The following is a 14804-nucleotide window of genomic DNA, read 5'->3' as shown; positions in this document are numbered from 1 at the left end:
ATCGAACCTGCGTCCTTACAGAGACAACATTGGGTTCTTAACCTGCTGAGCCACAATGGGAACCCCCTGCATAGCTTGCTTTTGAACATGAAAAATCTTTTGAACAGAGCGCTCCTTTGGAAAAGAAAAAAAATACATATGTATATGTATCCATGTGTATATATAATAAAATAATAATGGCTCCAATCTAATCTCTAACATAATAAAGAAAGGTGAAAAACAAGAGCAACAATACAAACCACAAAACAGGCCACGCCGCCAAAGAACATAAGCTGGTTCCAGGAAAGGAGGGAGCAGGCCTGACACATCCCCTGATGGCACGGACAGGGGACTGCGGAGTCAGCAAAACAAAAGCATCCGAGACGATGCCACCCAAGGGAGAGAAGCCGGGAAGCCTGCTTCCACGTAAGGAGGCCCGAACACATGCCATTAGGTGGCACACCCTGGGCTCATTAGGGCAGCTCCCCCTGATCTGGACAGTCCTGTAATTAGGGCCGAGCAGCTGCCGACGTTTAATGTCAAATGCAGTTGATTCTCTGTGCATCAGGGCTTCGGTCTTTGGACTCAAAGGCTGGAAAGCAACCTGAGACTCCAAGACGCACCCGCAGCCCTGGGTGGGCCTGAGCCCTCGCGGGGCCTTGGCCTCAGCACGTGGAGGGGTGGGGGTCCGTGCCAGGGAGCAGGCGTGACGACCGGGCGCAACAGCCTCTACCAAAGCGTTTTCCAGAATGTTAACTGGAGCACAAATCGAGGAGCTGGGTGATGGTGTGGAAAGACTGACCCCGATCTTCTCAGGACGGGGGTGCTCTAGATAAACGCCACCCACCCCTCCAGGGACAACTGGAGAGGCCCCTGTTAGCGTGAGGTCAGCGACAGGCAGGCAGAGCCCCGCAAACGCTGCCGCCCAGCCTTCCCACCCACACGTGCCTAAAACCGTCTCTTTTACTATAAATAATGCAGACGCATCCTAGAACAAAAGGTTTCCATGTCAGCTCACTAAACTATCCCTGACCGCAAACACAGACACTAAACCCAGCAGTGTGGGGAGAATGAGCAGACAGAGGGCTATTTGCAGTTTATCTCCAGCTTGTTCAGATGGGTCTTGAGCGGGTCTAACAATTACTGTCAGAGCAAAATTCTGCCTGTGGGTTTTCCTCCCGTCCTGTGAATATACGCTTAAGAGGTTCAACCTTCAGTGGGGAGTGTATATGCCTTAACATGTGTAACAGGATGCTTAGAATCAGGGTTTAACAAACGACCACAGTTTTAGAATATACGGGCCGGAATACGAAATTCTGTGTACAACTGACTCTTGGATGCGTAACAGAATAACCCGGATATAAAACAGTAGTGTTTACAATTCACATAAACGGACACCAACTCACTGTAGCCGGCGGGGGGGGGGGGGGGGGGGGGGGGGGAGCAGCTTAGGGGAAAATTCAACCGGCTTTTCACACCACCAGCTGGTTCTCCTCACACATAAGAAGCGAAGCCACTCTTCTCTAGGCATCAGGGAGCCGTAAAGTCACACAGACACTATAATTTAAAAATTAGGAGGTCCTGTCGTGGCTCAGTGGCTAACGAATCCGACCAGGAACCATGAGGTTGCAGGTTCCATCCCTGGCCTCACTCAGTGGGTTAAGGATCCGGCGTTGCCATGACCTATGGTGTAGGTCACAGATGCAGCTCGGATCCTGTGTGGCTGTGGCTGTCATGCAGGCCGGCAGCTGCAGCTCCGATTCGACCCCGAGCCTGGGAACCTCCATATGCTGCTGGTGTGGCCCTAAAAAGATAAAAAAAAAAAAAAAAGGGAAATTAAAAAAAAAAATCACAGCCCCAGAGAAACAATTAACCTACAGAGAATGAACTGAATTTTTCTGTGATCATGTTTGCTCATGAATCCAGGCCCTAATCTGAACACATGACCAGGGACTTCCAAAAAACTGAATGCCAAAAAGAAATCACTTTAAAACATCCTAACTTTAAAAACACCACAGCCTGTAGTTCCTCTCCCAGATGTGGAGAACAGGGCTGCAGAGAATTTGCAGGAAAGACTGAGAGTCGAGGGGGTGGGCCCCGGACAGCCTGCAGGGGTCCCAGAACAACACCCCCCAGCCCCGCCAGGGCTCTCCTGGGACAAAGAGTTGGGTAAGCAGATCTCAGGTCAGGTTTGGCCACCTGGGGGAAGCACGAACAGTGAGGTATTAACTCGCAAAAGTGAATCTTGGGAGTTCCTGTCGTGGCTCAGCAGTAACAAACCCGACTAGTATCCATGAGGATGTAGGTTTGATCCCTGGCCTTGATCAGTGGGTTAAGAATCCGGCATTGCCCTGAGCTGTGATGTAGGTCACAGGTGTAGCTCGGATCTTGCACTGCTGTGGCTGCAGTGTAGGCCGGCAGCAGCTGCAGCTCCGACTCCACCCCTAGCCTGGGAACCTCCACATGCCACAGGTGTGGCTCTAAAAAGCAAAAAAAAAACAAAAAAAAACCCAACATCTTACTTTCCTAAGCCATGTGAAGGCTGAGTGATCTGCTCCCCATACCGCGCACCCTCCAAAGCAGAGGGTGACCCCGGGCTGCTGAGAAGGGGCGTCAGAAGGCAGCCTGGTCCAACCGTGCTCCCTGCACAAGATGCCACTTGCACATCTGGGGACTGTTCCAAGTTTATCCTTCCCACCAGACTGTCACTCCACCAAGGCCGGCCCTGCCTGTACTCTGATTATACCTCTACCTCCGACCAGAGGCGCGGCGGGTGGAAGGCTGGTACCCAAATAAGGCAATGAATGGGCGGACGGAGGGATGAGTGAATAAATAAATGCACCAACCGACTTGCCTGCCTGCAGACACCCAAGGCTCACCAAGATCCCATCTCTTGACTTACTTTGCAGGAGCCACGGGACAACTACACCAACAAGAGAAGAGTCAACAGACATCCCATTTCTCCATGAACCTCCCACCCTGTCTTCTGTTTTAGGACTCGCATGAGAAGCCTCAAGTCAAAGAAGCCAAGACCCAAGTCCCTGGTCTTTTACGAAGTCAAGCTGGGCGGCCAGCTGACCGGGAGCTTGGCCCACAGGAGCCAGTGGAGGCCGGGCCTGGCTGCTTCTTTTATTGATAAGCTCAAAGCTACACAGAAGTTACAAATGTTTTCTTTATTTCCTCTTTCTACACTGCAAAGATAGAAAAAGGATACAAAAGCAAGGAATCCCTAAAGTCAAAAAAGAAACTCAGAGAAACTTAGTGCAAGAATGAGCAGTGAACCTGCGTGCTGAACGCATGCCCCTCCCCCAACCTGGGGAGGTGGGCAGGACCACGTGCTTCGCCACGAGGACAGGATGGCTGGGGACCTAAGCTCCTGGCTCCCACACTTCCTCTTGGTCAAGTCACATGACTTTTCTGAGCCTTGATTTCTTTTTTTTTTCTTTTTTAAAATTTTATTCTGAGCCTTGATTTCTTTAGCTGTAAACTTTCCAAGTTTTGGGCTTTGTTTTTTTTTTCCCCTGGAGGATTAAAATGGTTACTGTTAATGATTTCTAAGTACCAAGATTCTCCTCTCAATTAACCACTGCTTTTACTGTCAGTGATTCAAGAGTTGATAATTAACGAATAAAAATACTTACCATCTCATTACCATATAAAATATTCAGAGTAACCCCCCATTTCATCTTCATGTAAATAAACTTAAGAATAAAATCACAATAGTTACAGAAGTTGTATCCTGGATATTAGCTCTTTTTTTTCCCCCCTTTCTTTTTAGGGCTGCACCTGCGGCATACGTAAGTTCCCGGGCTAGGAGTCGAATTGGAGCTGCAGTTGAGGTCTACACCACAGCCACGGCAACACGGGATCTGAGCCACATCTGCCACCTATGCTGCAGCTTACAGCAATGCTGGATTCTTAACCCACTGAGCGCGGCCAGGGATCAAACCCGCATCCTCACGGAGACTATGTCACAGTCTTAGCCCACTGAGCCACAACGGGAACTTCATGGATGTTAGTTCTTTTTCAGAGTCTGTACAATCCAAACACTTAATGGGGATGCGTTGTTTCTGAAATAATAACAAAATGCACCGGAGATGGCCTAAGCCTGTGAAAACCCACGCTGCGGGTTTAACACACTTCACCAACAGAATCACTGAGGAGCTGTCACAGCGAGGAAACACTCTGGGGTTTTAACCAAGGACATGTGGGGAGACCTTGCCCTACGCCCCCCTTGCCAGCAGCCAACCTGAGGATGACCAAGACGTGGTCCCAACACCCCAGGGCTGGTTCACTGGCTGGGACATCGCGGATGCTGGGGGGGGATGCACCAAAACTTGTCATCGCTGAGTCTTATTTGTTAGGTCTAAGATGAGCTCGTTATTTATAGGACGTTCAGGTCTGCTAACCCCGTCCCTGTACAAGCAAAGCGATCACTATGGACAAGAGATTCGCCCTGGCACTAAATCCCCATCACCCAGGTCAGGGAGGGGCAGGCTTTGGAAAAGACCACAGAGGGGACACCTCGGGCTGCATGGGCTCTAAGGTCCTGTTGGAAACACTCAACTCTGCGCTAATACCCAGAGCAGCCCAGCCCTCCCTCCTGAGCCTGGAAACAGAGAAGGCTCCTTGGAAAACAGGCTGCTGACCAGATGCGGCCTGCTGCTCCTGTGTGCGGACCTTTTATCTGTGATACTTCCCTTCAATTCTCACCGGGGTCTCAGCGCTCCCGTGGCAAACTGCGACCTTGTCCGGACAGAGCCACGTCTGGGGCGAGCCCCACGTGCTGCTGGTGCGGGCAGGGCCGGCGTCTGCAGCTCCACGGTCTCACTAACATTCAGAGAGCTGCAGGCGCCGGCCCTGCCCAGGGTTTGAGGGGCGTCTGCTCCCTGGCACAGGTGGGCACGGCCCGTGTAAACGTGAGGTGAAGGACGAAGGGGTCGCAGAACCCTGAGGCCCTCGCTGTCCCCTGGGGAACCCTGAGCTGCCCCGGCACGGGTGCTGGGTGACGTTACCTAGGAACACGAGAGGGAGCGCAATGGGCTCAAAAAGGGCAAGGCTGGGAGTCACCTGCGAGGTGGAAAAGAGGGAAGAGCTGGCCGCTTAGGAAAGGACGTGGCCGTTAAGGAAAGAACACGCAAGGTTTAAAAACGGACACCAACTGTGAAATTTCATCAAATGGTGACCGTGTGGAATCCCTGTAATTTCACCTGAAAATGCGACTGGACATTAAAAGAAAAGCAGGCATCGCTGGGCTTGGGGACACGCCAGGGGCAGCCCATCCCCACCACCGACTCCTATTAACAGTCTCCCCAGCGCTGGTGCAGGCAGGGCCTCGTGACCCCGGGCAGCAAGGGCGGCCTCCGAGGACACCCAGCCTGGCCACCTGCCCCGCCCCCAACAGCCCCCCGAACCTGCGAGGCAAAGGCAGGTCTAAAGCAGGTTCAACCAGGAGGGGGAGGGGCTGGGATTTATCACCTCGACTCCCCCCAGAAATGCGCCCCTTGGCCGGGAGCATCCTTTCCCAGGTCCTGAGGATAACCTGCCCAGACCCTCTCACCCCTCGCTACCTGCCCCTCCCCTCCCTCCCGGCCCCGCATCCAGCATCGCAATCACTTCTGAGCCCGTTTATCCCCCAGGGGAACCTTCCTCGCCCCCAGGACAATTTCCCACCTGAGGCCTGGTTGTCCTGGAGGTGAGGGATCAATAATGAGGCAGGAAAAAGAAACAGATCCCCAAAGCTGGCATGGGCTCTCGGCCACCAGTCCTAAGGCGTAGTTATTCTGGCCAAACTTGACTCTCTCCTTTCCTGTTCTCCAGCCTCACATGAAATACTTCAACTTCCCCCCCCCCCTTTTTTAAGGGCCACACCTGCGCCCTATTGACATTCCTGGGATAGGGGTGGAATCAGAGCGGCAGCGGCCGGCCTACACCACAGCCCCGGCCATGCCAGGCCTACGCGGCAGCTCACAGCAATGCTGGATCTTAACCCGCTGAGCCAGGCCAGGGATCAAACCCGCATCCTCAGAGAGACAGTATCCGGTTCTTAACTCACTGAGCCACCGTGGGAACTCCTTAAAACTTTTTTTTTTTTTTTGAAATGTGGCTGAATTAAGAATGAGCATCACCAGTGAGGCAGGAAGGTCCCTGTGGAGGCCTCACCCACCACGTGCGTAAACACCAGCTTGTGTTTCGCCCTCAGAGGTCACACAACGGGACACGTAGAACTGGCTGTGGGATGGCTTTGGGGTGGATGCCAGTGAGTGCCCCGAACCCAGCTGGACCTGGGAGGCCCCTCCCAGGGGCCGTGCTCAGGCTCCCATCACCGCATGGACCCGGGACCTGCCGCGGGGTGAAAGGGCGCGGGCCGCGGGTGTATTTACCGTCCTGGAAGACCCTCTCCACGTTCAGCCCGTAGGTGGCGCACGTCTCGTAGTACGTGCACCTCTTCAGGTCGCTGGAGAGCTTCCGCGCCCTGGCGTCGTCGATGACCCGCGGGTTGGTGGAGCTTATGGCATCTGCAACGGAAGGACAGGAAGCGGCGACACGGTGACCCCGAGCACGCGGGGACGGCCCCCAGCAGCTGCAAAGCTGCCCCTCGCGCAGCACGGAAGTGATTCTTTTCAGACCCTGGCGCTCCCCCCCGCCCCCAACCATCATCTCAGACACCTGATTAAGCGCCTGTTTTAGAGGCTCCTGCTTCTGAAAATGAAAGAATGTCGGCAAAGACCAGACAGAAAGGGAACGAGCTCAACGTGGCTCCAGAGGAAAATACTTTTTTTTTCTTTTTGGTCTTTTTGCCTTTTCTTGGGCCGCTCCTGAGGCATATGGAGGTTCCCAGACTAGGGGTCTAAATCAGAGCTGCAGCCGCCGGCCTACGCCAGAGCCACAGCAACGCGGGATCCGAGCCGCGTCTGCAACCCACACCACAGCTCACGGCAACGCCGGATCCTTAACCCACTGAGCAAGGGCAGGGACCGAACCCGCAATCTCATGGTTCCTAGTCGGATTCATTAACCACTGAGCCATGACGGGAACTCCGGAAAATACTTTTAAAAAGTTAAACGGCACGGTCCCCACTCTCAGCACAAGGCGCCGGGGGCGGGGGGTGGGGGGGGACGCGCCCCGCCCAGCAGCACCGCCCCTCCGGATGCCCCGACCGCCCGCTGGACACCCCCGCCAGGTGCCCAGGCCTGTTTTGGACACGGGGACACCCCAGGGAACAAAAGGGACAAAAATCTGTGCCGTCAGGAAGGGGACCCTAGGTTGGCCAGGGACGGAGGCATAAATAAGAGCGGAGGGGGGAGGGGCTGGGTAGCCGCACCTGCAGGAGGCGGCGGCAGGACAGCCACCACCAGCCCACCAGCCGGGTGGGGGAGCGCGTGGGGGGCAGGGGGCCGCGGAGCGCCTGGGGTCTCAGGGAGACCGAAGGGCATCGGCAGGAGTGGGAGGTGCCTTGTGGCACCGGAAGGCCACAGACTAGTGTGCAAGCCACACTGGGTCTTAACAGAACCACCGGGGCCCAGGTGGCTCAGGTAGGAGGTCAGGGCTCTCCGGCAGGATCTGGGTACAGGCAGGGGCATCGGTGAGCAAAACAGACACCAGGTACCAGCCACTAACTTCCTAAAAAATAGAAATGCAGCCCCCCAACTTTTTTTTCAGCGTGGCATCCACCAGCCCCCCTCCACCTCCATTTCCTTCCTACCGAGTAACTGCGGGGTGGGGCCAGCCATGTGCCTGGCACACAGGACCAAAGGAAGGGCCTAGGTGCTCATGGCCCCGCAGCCGCCATAAGGTAACACACACTTTTTTTCTGGAATTTTCCCTGAGGGTGTGAAGGTTCCTAAGCTACAGGAAACACTCGGTAGCTCTTTAAACAAAAAGCCCACCAATGGGATTTTTCTCTCCTCGTCCAGGGCAGCAGCTGCCTGAGTCACAGGAGCTTGTCAATGTCCGTGGTTGCAAAAGAAGCGCCTCAGGCACTCAAGCTGTTCAAGCATTAAGAGAAAGTAGCATCTTGAGTGAATAATTTGTTGCTTTTTTTCCTCCCTCTTTCTCCTTTCATTGTTCTTGTTTTTTTGGTTTTTTTTGTTTTTTGTTTTTTTTAAAGCCCCATGGACTGGGTTTAACTGAGAGTTCTGAGTGACCTCCAGGGAAACCAACTGACTCAGGACCTTTTCTCGGACAACAATCAAGGCCGCCACGACGGAGGGTCCAGCACATTCCACGCAGGGCCTGCTAGATGTTCCTCAAACATCTGGTCTTATCTTCCTGTCTTACAGATTAATCGGTGTGGCTTGGACTTCACAATTTAAGGAAAAGAGGTACTTTTTTAAAGATGTAGACATATTTTAAGAAAATAGTGGGAAAAAAGTTAGAAACCCATAATTTTCCAGGGCTTTGGTGTAAACTGGAAAATCCAGGCCCAAGAGCATTCACCCGTCTTAACACTGGCCCTGACCTGGGCCCAACGCGCCCAGCCCCTCCTTCCCCAAGGGGTGGCCACCCTGTCTGTCCCACCCCGGCTTCCGAGGCGTCTCAGAAATGGACCCCATGCTTGAGCGTGATCTAGTTTCCTTTTTCACTCTTGCGACTCTGCATCTTTTCACAGCTCGTGCTTCTCCCTCAACCCAACGGGACCTGCAAGTCTTTAAAACAGAACCTGCTGAAACACATCACACCAGCACCTCATCCATCCCCCAGCTCCCCGATGGTACCCAGGAGAGAACCATCCCCCCACGTATCCTTGGGGAATGAACCTGATTCTTCTTCACTTTCTCCGTCCCATAACCTCCTCTCTTGAGGCCCCCAACCCAGACCACCTGGGAGGGAAATCTGGGATCCCCCCGACCTGCTGTCTCTGGTGCCCCAGGCGGCCCCCCAAGGAAGCAGGAAAAACACGCAGGCTTCAGAGAGAGCACGTCTGCAAGCAGCTAATAGTACCTGAGGGTGGAACCTTCCAGAAGCCCACACTCACCCCACCTTCTCTCTTCTCTCTGTGGGCACTTTTTTGTTTGTCTTTTTAGGACCACACCTGTGGCATATGGAGGTTTTCAGGCTAGGGGTCTAATTGGAGCTGTAGCTGCCAGCCTACACCACAGCCACAGCAACGCCAGATCCTTAACCCACTGAGTGAGGTCAGGGATCGAACCGGCGTTCTCATGGATACTAGCTGGATTCATTGCCACTGAGCCACGATGGGAAGTCCTCCATGGGGGCTTTTAAGTGCTTGGGGAATGAGAGGTCTGGCTAGTGACCCCTCAGGTGAGGAATGTCCCTAATGATAACTTCTTGTCCTGTTCCTTTGGTGCCTGGTTTTGCTGAGGTACCAACAGGTCTCACAGGTGGGCCCCTGTGCAAGCTGCCGGGGGCCCACTTGGGGGCTTCCGTGCACACAGCCCTCAAGACACTTATAAAACCAGGGCCACTTCCTCCACTCAGGGGCCACATCAGGGCTTCCCCAGAGCCTCTGTGGAGCTGTCCCCAGGCCCCCCTAGATGAGGAGCATCCTGGCAGGAGGTGGCAGCTGGGACACAGAGGCCACGCTTATTTTCGAGGTCAGAATCGAGGAGAGACAGACGTGGGCAGCCCCGGCCGTACCTCAGTAAAACCAGCCGCCTGGGGGGCTATGAGGGAGCACAGCGAGGGCACACTTGACAATCGGGTGCCCGCAGCTGCTCCCACGGCCTTATGGCACCTCCTCCCTGCGAGGCCTGGCACCCGACGACACAGCCTGGAGGCTGGGAAGTGGCTCTGCAGGACCTCAAACTGCCTGCTGCCCTAAACACGGCTTTGTGAGGAAGGCAACAAGGCATCAACCTGCTCCAGCCCACACTGAAAACACACCTGCTCTTTATCCAGGTGCGTCTCCAGCAGAAAGAGCCCTGAACACAAACGCCCTGAACCTGATAAGGAGCCGCCCACACAGACTCTGCTCTTGTGCAGAAATGCCCTGGGCAGGCCTACAGGGAGAGCCACTTACAGGAAACCGACGGACTTGGTTTCAAGGCAGCTTTAAGGAAGATCTGCGTTAGACCAGCTGCCCCCTATAAAATATTGATTATTAAGAATATTCCGGAGGCCAACTCAAACACGCCAATTCTGCACAGCAGAGCAGGAACCAAGGGCTTTGCACAGGCAAGCTTGTGTTTCCCTGTGACCACAAGAGGGCGCTTTGGGCCTAAAAAAAAAGTCGATCCATTTTCGTCTAAATCCACCTCTGCTCTGAAGGGTTCCGCCCTGAGACCCCCCAGCCATGATATAAATGCTAAAAAAAAAAAAAAAGGGTGGGGTGGGGTGGGGCAGTGAGGTGCTCTCCATGAAAACCCAGCTCTAACGGTCCACCTCCAGCACTGAGCAGGTGTCTTTATTCCATAGTTGCTTTTTCTCCCCAAACCCACACCCGCCCCATGACGCCTTTTATCTGTGCAGATTCCTGGCAGGGCAGGGGACCAGCCAGCTCTCAGCGCCATCAGACCTGGTGCCACCACACAGCTAACTGTTCCTGCCTGTTCAAGACAGCTAATACCTCGGGGCAGACAAGGACAGAGCAGATGTGCTACTTCTAAAGGAATTAACCAAAAATAGAAGCTGAACAACCCCCTCCCCCACAAATGAAGGGATAATCCAGTGCTTCTGGACGTGATTATTTTTTCAGTTCCTCATCTCTCTGACAAAGCCGTTTTCAAGTTAGCCTTCATCGGCTTTTTTAAAAACACTGTGTGATCCCGGGGTTAAGCTCCCAACGGCAGATGCCAGTACAAGCAGTGAACGAATCCAGGATCAAGAACCAGGGTCCTGTAAGTGAGGTCACTTTACCAAGAGGCCAGGTTTTAAATGACCTAGAAAAAACCCACAAAATATCCCCACGTGGTTAAGAGTCCACACTCTCTGAGGGACCGGCGAGATTCAAAATAAGATCTAGAGCATAAGACATTGAGAAATAGAGCAGAAGAAAAGGAAATTCTGCAATATATCAGAAGTCAATAATATCTGAACAGGGCAGAGGCAACCTCTGAGGTTGCTTATAAACGGGGCTATAACAGAGAGATTCGGGTAGCCTAATACAGAAGTCAGACTGTCTTTTTTCCTAAAGTGCTGAGGGGTTGTGGGGGCACGTGTTCTGTTTTGAAGTTGCTAAGTGATTTCTTGAGAGCATCAAATCAGGCCATGTGACAATTTCAGTTGCCGGGAGGCTCCCCGTAAAAAGTGAGCCTCCGGCAGGAACTCATTTCCTCTTTAGGCCGTTTCCAAATCCCTCCCCTCTGAAAGCACGGGCCATGCGTCCACTTACTGCTCAAGCGCAGAGCCCTTGGAGGACGCGCCCGCGCCGTGCGCGGCCACCACTCACCCTGGGTCCCCACGAGGACCAGAGGGATCTCGCTCGTGCTGCGGTAGTTGGCCATCCGGCTGTAGTAGTGGTAGACGGTCTGGAAGCTTATCTCGTCCTCCAAGCTGAAGACAAATATGACAGCGTCCACCCACATGGCAAACTGGGGAGAAGAGGAGGCAGGTGAGAGGGGGGCACACGGAGGGGCAGGGGCAGCCTCGGGTCCCCTTGGTGAGCACAGGACGTAAGGCCGGCAGTGCCGCCTTCGGCCGGGCCACGTCCGACGCCCGGCTTCCGCTGTCACATGCTGCCTGGAACGGGGCCCTAGGCCCCTTCCCGCCCAGGCCACGCCGTCCCCAGAGGAGAACCAGACACTCCACCCCACGGAATGTCCACCTGCTATCCTGACTCGGAAAGCAAACCCCGCTCGCGCCCAAGCCGATCCGGACATGGGCACGGGGGGACCCTATGGCTCCCTGTCTCACACTCAGTCCCCCATAGAGCCCCCGGCCCAGGAGGCCTCGCCAGACCCTGAGATGCGGCCCCGCCTCTGGGCGCCCACCGCTCAGAAACCCTCCACCTCCAGGGCGACTCCTCTGTCCACAAAGGCGGCCTTTGTGGTAAAGACCGCCTGCCGCTCGTGTCTTATCTTTCTGGCTAGGGCCGCACCTGCAGGTGCACCTGGGGCCTACATCCCAGCCACAGCCACAGCCACGCCAGACCTGAGCAGCATCTGCAACCTAGGCAACAGTTTGCAAGCAACACCGCATCTTAAACCCACAAGCGAGGCCAGGGATCGAACCCACATCCTCACGGACGCTATGTCAGGTTCTTAATCCACTGAGCCACAATGGGAACTCCAGCTGCCACCCATTTCTTATGGCGGCCTTGCAGGAAATTATGACTTATTGCCAGAGCCGCTCACAGAGCCGCTGCACAAGAGGTGCACCATTTTGGGGGGAAACTGAAAGGCCTGCCTCTAGTCATTTTGTTCTTGTTTCACCTGCATCCAGGGGCACTTCCACGAGAGCCTCTTTCTGGCAAATAACCATACCCTCAGACCCCCTTATCTCGGTAACCACCTGTGAAGCTGGAGCCACGGGAACGGAGGGGCCTGGAAGCTCAGGAGCTTCCCAGAGTCACACAGGTGGCGCCGAGGAACAGTCTGGGCCCCTTCCCGTCGATGAAAGACCCAAGGGAAAATGGGAAAAACAAAAAAATCTCGCGTGCTTTCTCTAAAAGAAGCTGTAGCTCCCACACACGTGTTGGCGGCCAAGGCTTCAGCTCTGATAAAACTGGGGGAAACGGTTGGTGGGTTAAGCTCTGACGTCCACAGACGAAAGAAAAGCATATTCAGCTAACGTGTGGAAACGTCACGTAACAAACATAAGAAAACCTAAAGTTCAAATGATAAACATGCAATTAAATAAGAAAGAGACCCCCTCCCCCCCAAGAACAGTAACCCTGGGATGGCTGAGCCCTCTCCAGGTGCAGGACCCAGGCTGGCACGGCCGCTCCCCCTCTTCTCTAGGAAGAAATGCAGACCAGCTCCCTTACCAAGAATGTGGACACTCCCTAAACCCCCACCCTGCACCCCAGAGGCTTCTCTACCAGCTACCAAAAAAGACCCAAAAATCCTGGCAAAGTTTGTACATCCCCCTAATACAATGCTCGTGGCCTCAAAGCCCTGCAGCATCCTTCACAAAGCTGCCCGTTACCCTTGGAGACCGTAGGATATGATCTGTGATAATGGAAACAGATCACACGTACAGGGGCCAAGGGATGGTGAGTTGCAATTAGTTCTTTTTTTTTTTTTTTTGCTTGTTAGGGCCCCACCCACGGCATATGGAGGTTCCCAGGCTAGGGGTCGAATTGGAGCTGTAGCTGCCGGCCTACACCACAGCCACGGCAACGCCAGATCCTTAACCCACTGAGAGAGGCAAGGGATCGAACCTGCAACCTCATGGTTCCTGGTTGGATTCCTTTCCGCTGCACCACGATTGGGAACTCTGCAAATAGCTCTTCTTGAATGTTCAAGTTCGCTCTGCCTGGTTTTGAAAGGCTCCCTCTTGATAGCTCCCCAAAGGAGAAATCTTTTAACGAGGGAAGCTTCTAGGCTAACGACGCTTCTGCAGGAAGTATGTGCTAGAAACTCATGACCAGGCCGAGACAGAGACCTCCTGGGGCCCTGGCCCCACCCCTGGTGGTGGGCCCACCTCCTCTGTCTATGCCCTGCCGTCGTGATCTTGGCCTCCTTGGAGAAGATGGGACGTCTCAGAGCACCGTCCCCCGGGCCGTGGGTTAAAGGAGCTGACCCACGGGGGCCAGGGGCTCACCGGGCTTACGGATTCAGCTCACTCCGTGTGTGCTTTGCAGGCATAGGGAGAAACACACAAGAAGCCCCCCTGCTGGTCACATCACAGGCCTTAAATTTGTTTTCCTAAAAGCAATCTTTTAATGAACTGGAGTGACCACACGGGAGGAGAATGTTATGGTATGAAATGATGTCACATGTCCTAAGCATCTGAAGTTACGTAAAAGACGTATTCCGACGACAGCAGGGCAATGATTACCAGTGAAAACACCAGTTTCTCAAAAGGAAAATATTAGCGGTGAAAAAAACCTGGGATTTTGAACGTCCCCGTGTGGAGATGCGGGGAACCCTGGACCGTGGGTTTATAACAAGAGTAAAAGCACCCTCCACCCCAAAAACATATTTTCATTTCGAAACCAGCCCTCGGCATTCCCGCCGTGGTGCAGTGGAAACAAATCTGACTAGTAACCAGGAGGTTGCGGGTTCGATCCCTGGTCTCGCTCAGTGGGTTAAGGATCCAGTGTTGCCGTGAGCTGCAATGTAGGCCACAGAGGCAGCTCGGATCTGGCGTTGCTGTTCTGTGGTGCAGGCTGGCAGCTACAGCTCCCATTGGACCCCTAGCCTGGGATCCTCCATATACCTCAGGTATGGCCCTAAAAAGCAAGCCAGGAAGGAAAGATGGAAGGAAGAAACCAGCCCTCATTGTAATCATGGCGCATGACATCTTTGGAGGGAGGCAGTGCCTGAGCCCCTAATTCCTCGGGCTGGGGCACCCCCTCCAGCGCGGATCTGGGCTCCTTTAGAGACTGCTCTCATCACAGCTAACCCCCAGCCCAGGCAGCCTGCTCGCTGCCTGCCCACTGCTGGGTTCCGTGGAAACACCGTGTCTTTGCACCTCTCCACTCACCCCGTGTCTGTCCCTGGACAGGGTCCCCAGACAGGGGCTCCTGCAGCCAGCACACCAGCCCTGACACACGCTTCTATACGTCTCTCAACCTTCCTGTTCGATTCTTGACATCGGAGCCAAGGCGTGCTCTTCCGGGGGAGGTTGGCCCGGTCACTCCAAACACGCAGGACCGAGAAAACCAGGAAGTCACCCTAGGTGACACCCACGTTTTCCCTGCTTCCTTCTCCTACTTCCAACTGCCTCTGAGGAAGCCTCGTGATGAACAGGACAGACGG

General features: G+C 54.3%; 1 protein-coding gene across 9 annotated transcripts in view; it reads right to left on the bottom strand.

The window, feature by feature from the left end:
• AGAP1 (ArfGAP with GTPase domain, ankyrin repeat and PH domain 1) overlaps nt 1–14804 on the bottom strand; it is a 566173-nt gene that overhangs the window by 331884 nt on the left and 219485 nt on the right. For all 9 annotated transcript variants that reach the window (XM_047773839.1, XM_047773835.1, XM_047773837.1 and 6 more), the window contains 2 exons: nt 11330–11471; nt 6363–6497 (listed from right to left, as the gene is read on the bottom strand). In XM_047773839.1, the coding sequence (XP_047629795.1) occupies nt 6363–6497; nt 11330–11471 (277 nt within the window). The remainder of the gene's footprint in view (nt 1–6362; nt 6498–11329; nt 11472–14804) is intronic.

This window comes from Phacochoerus africanus, chromosome 3 (assembly GCF_016906955.1).
Source record: "Phacochoerus africanus isolate WHEZ1 chromosome 3, ROS_Pafr_v1, whole genome shotgun sequence".
NCBI classification, from domain to species: domain Eukaryota; kingdom Metazoa; phylum Chordata; class Mammalia; order Artiodactyla; family Suidae; genus Phacochoerus; species Phacochoerus africanus.
The sequence above is the reverse complement of the archived record's forward strand: the minus strand, read 5'-3'. Positions and strand labels throughout refer to the sequence as shown.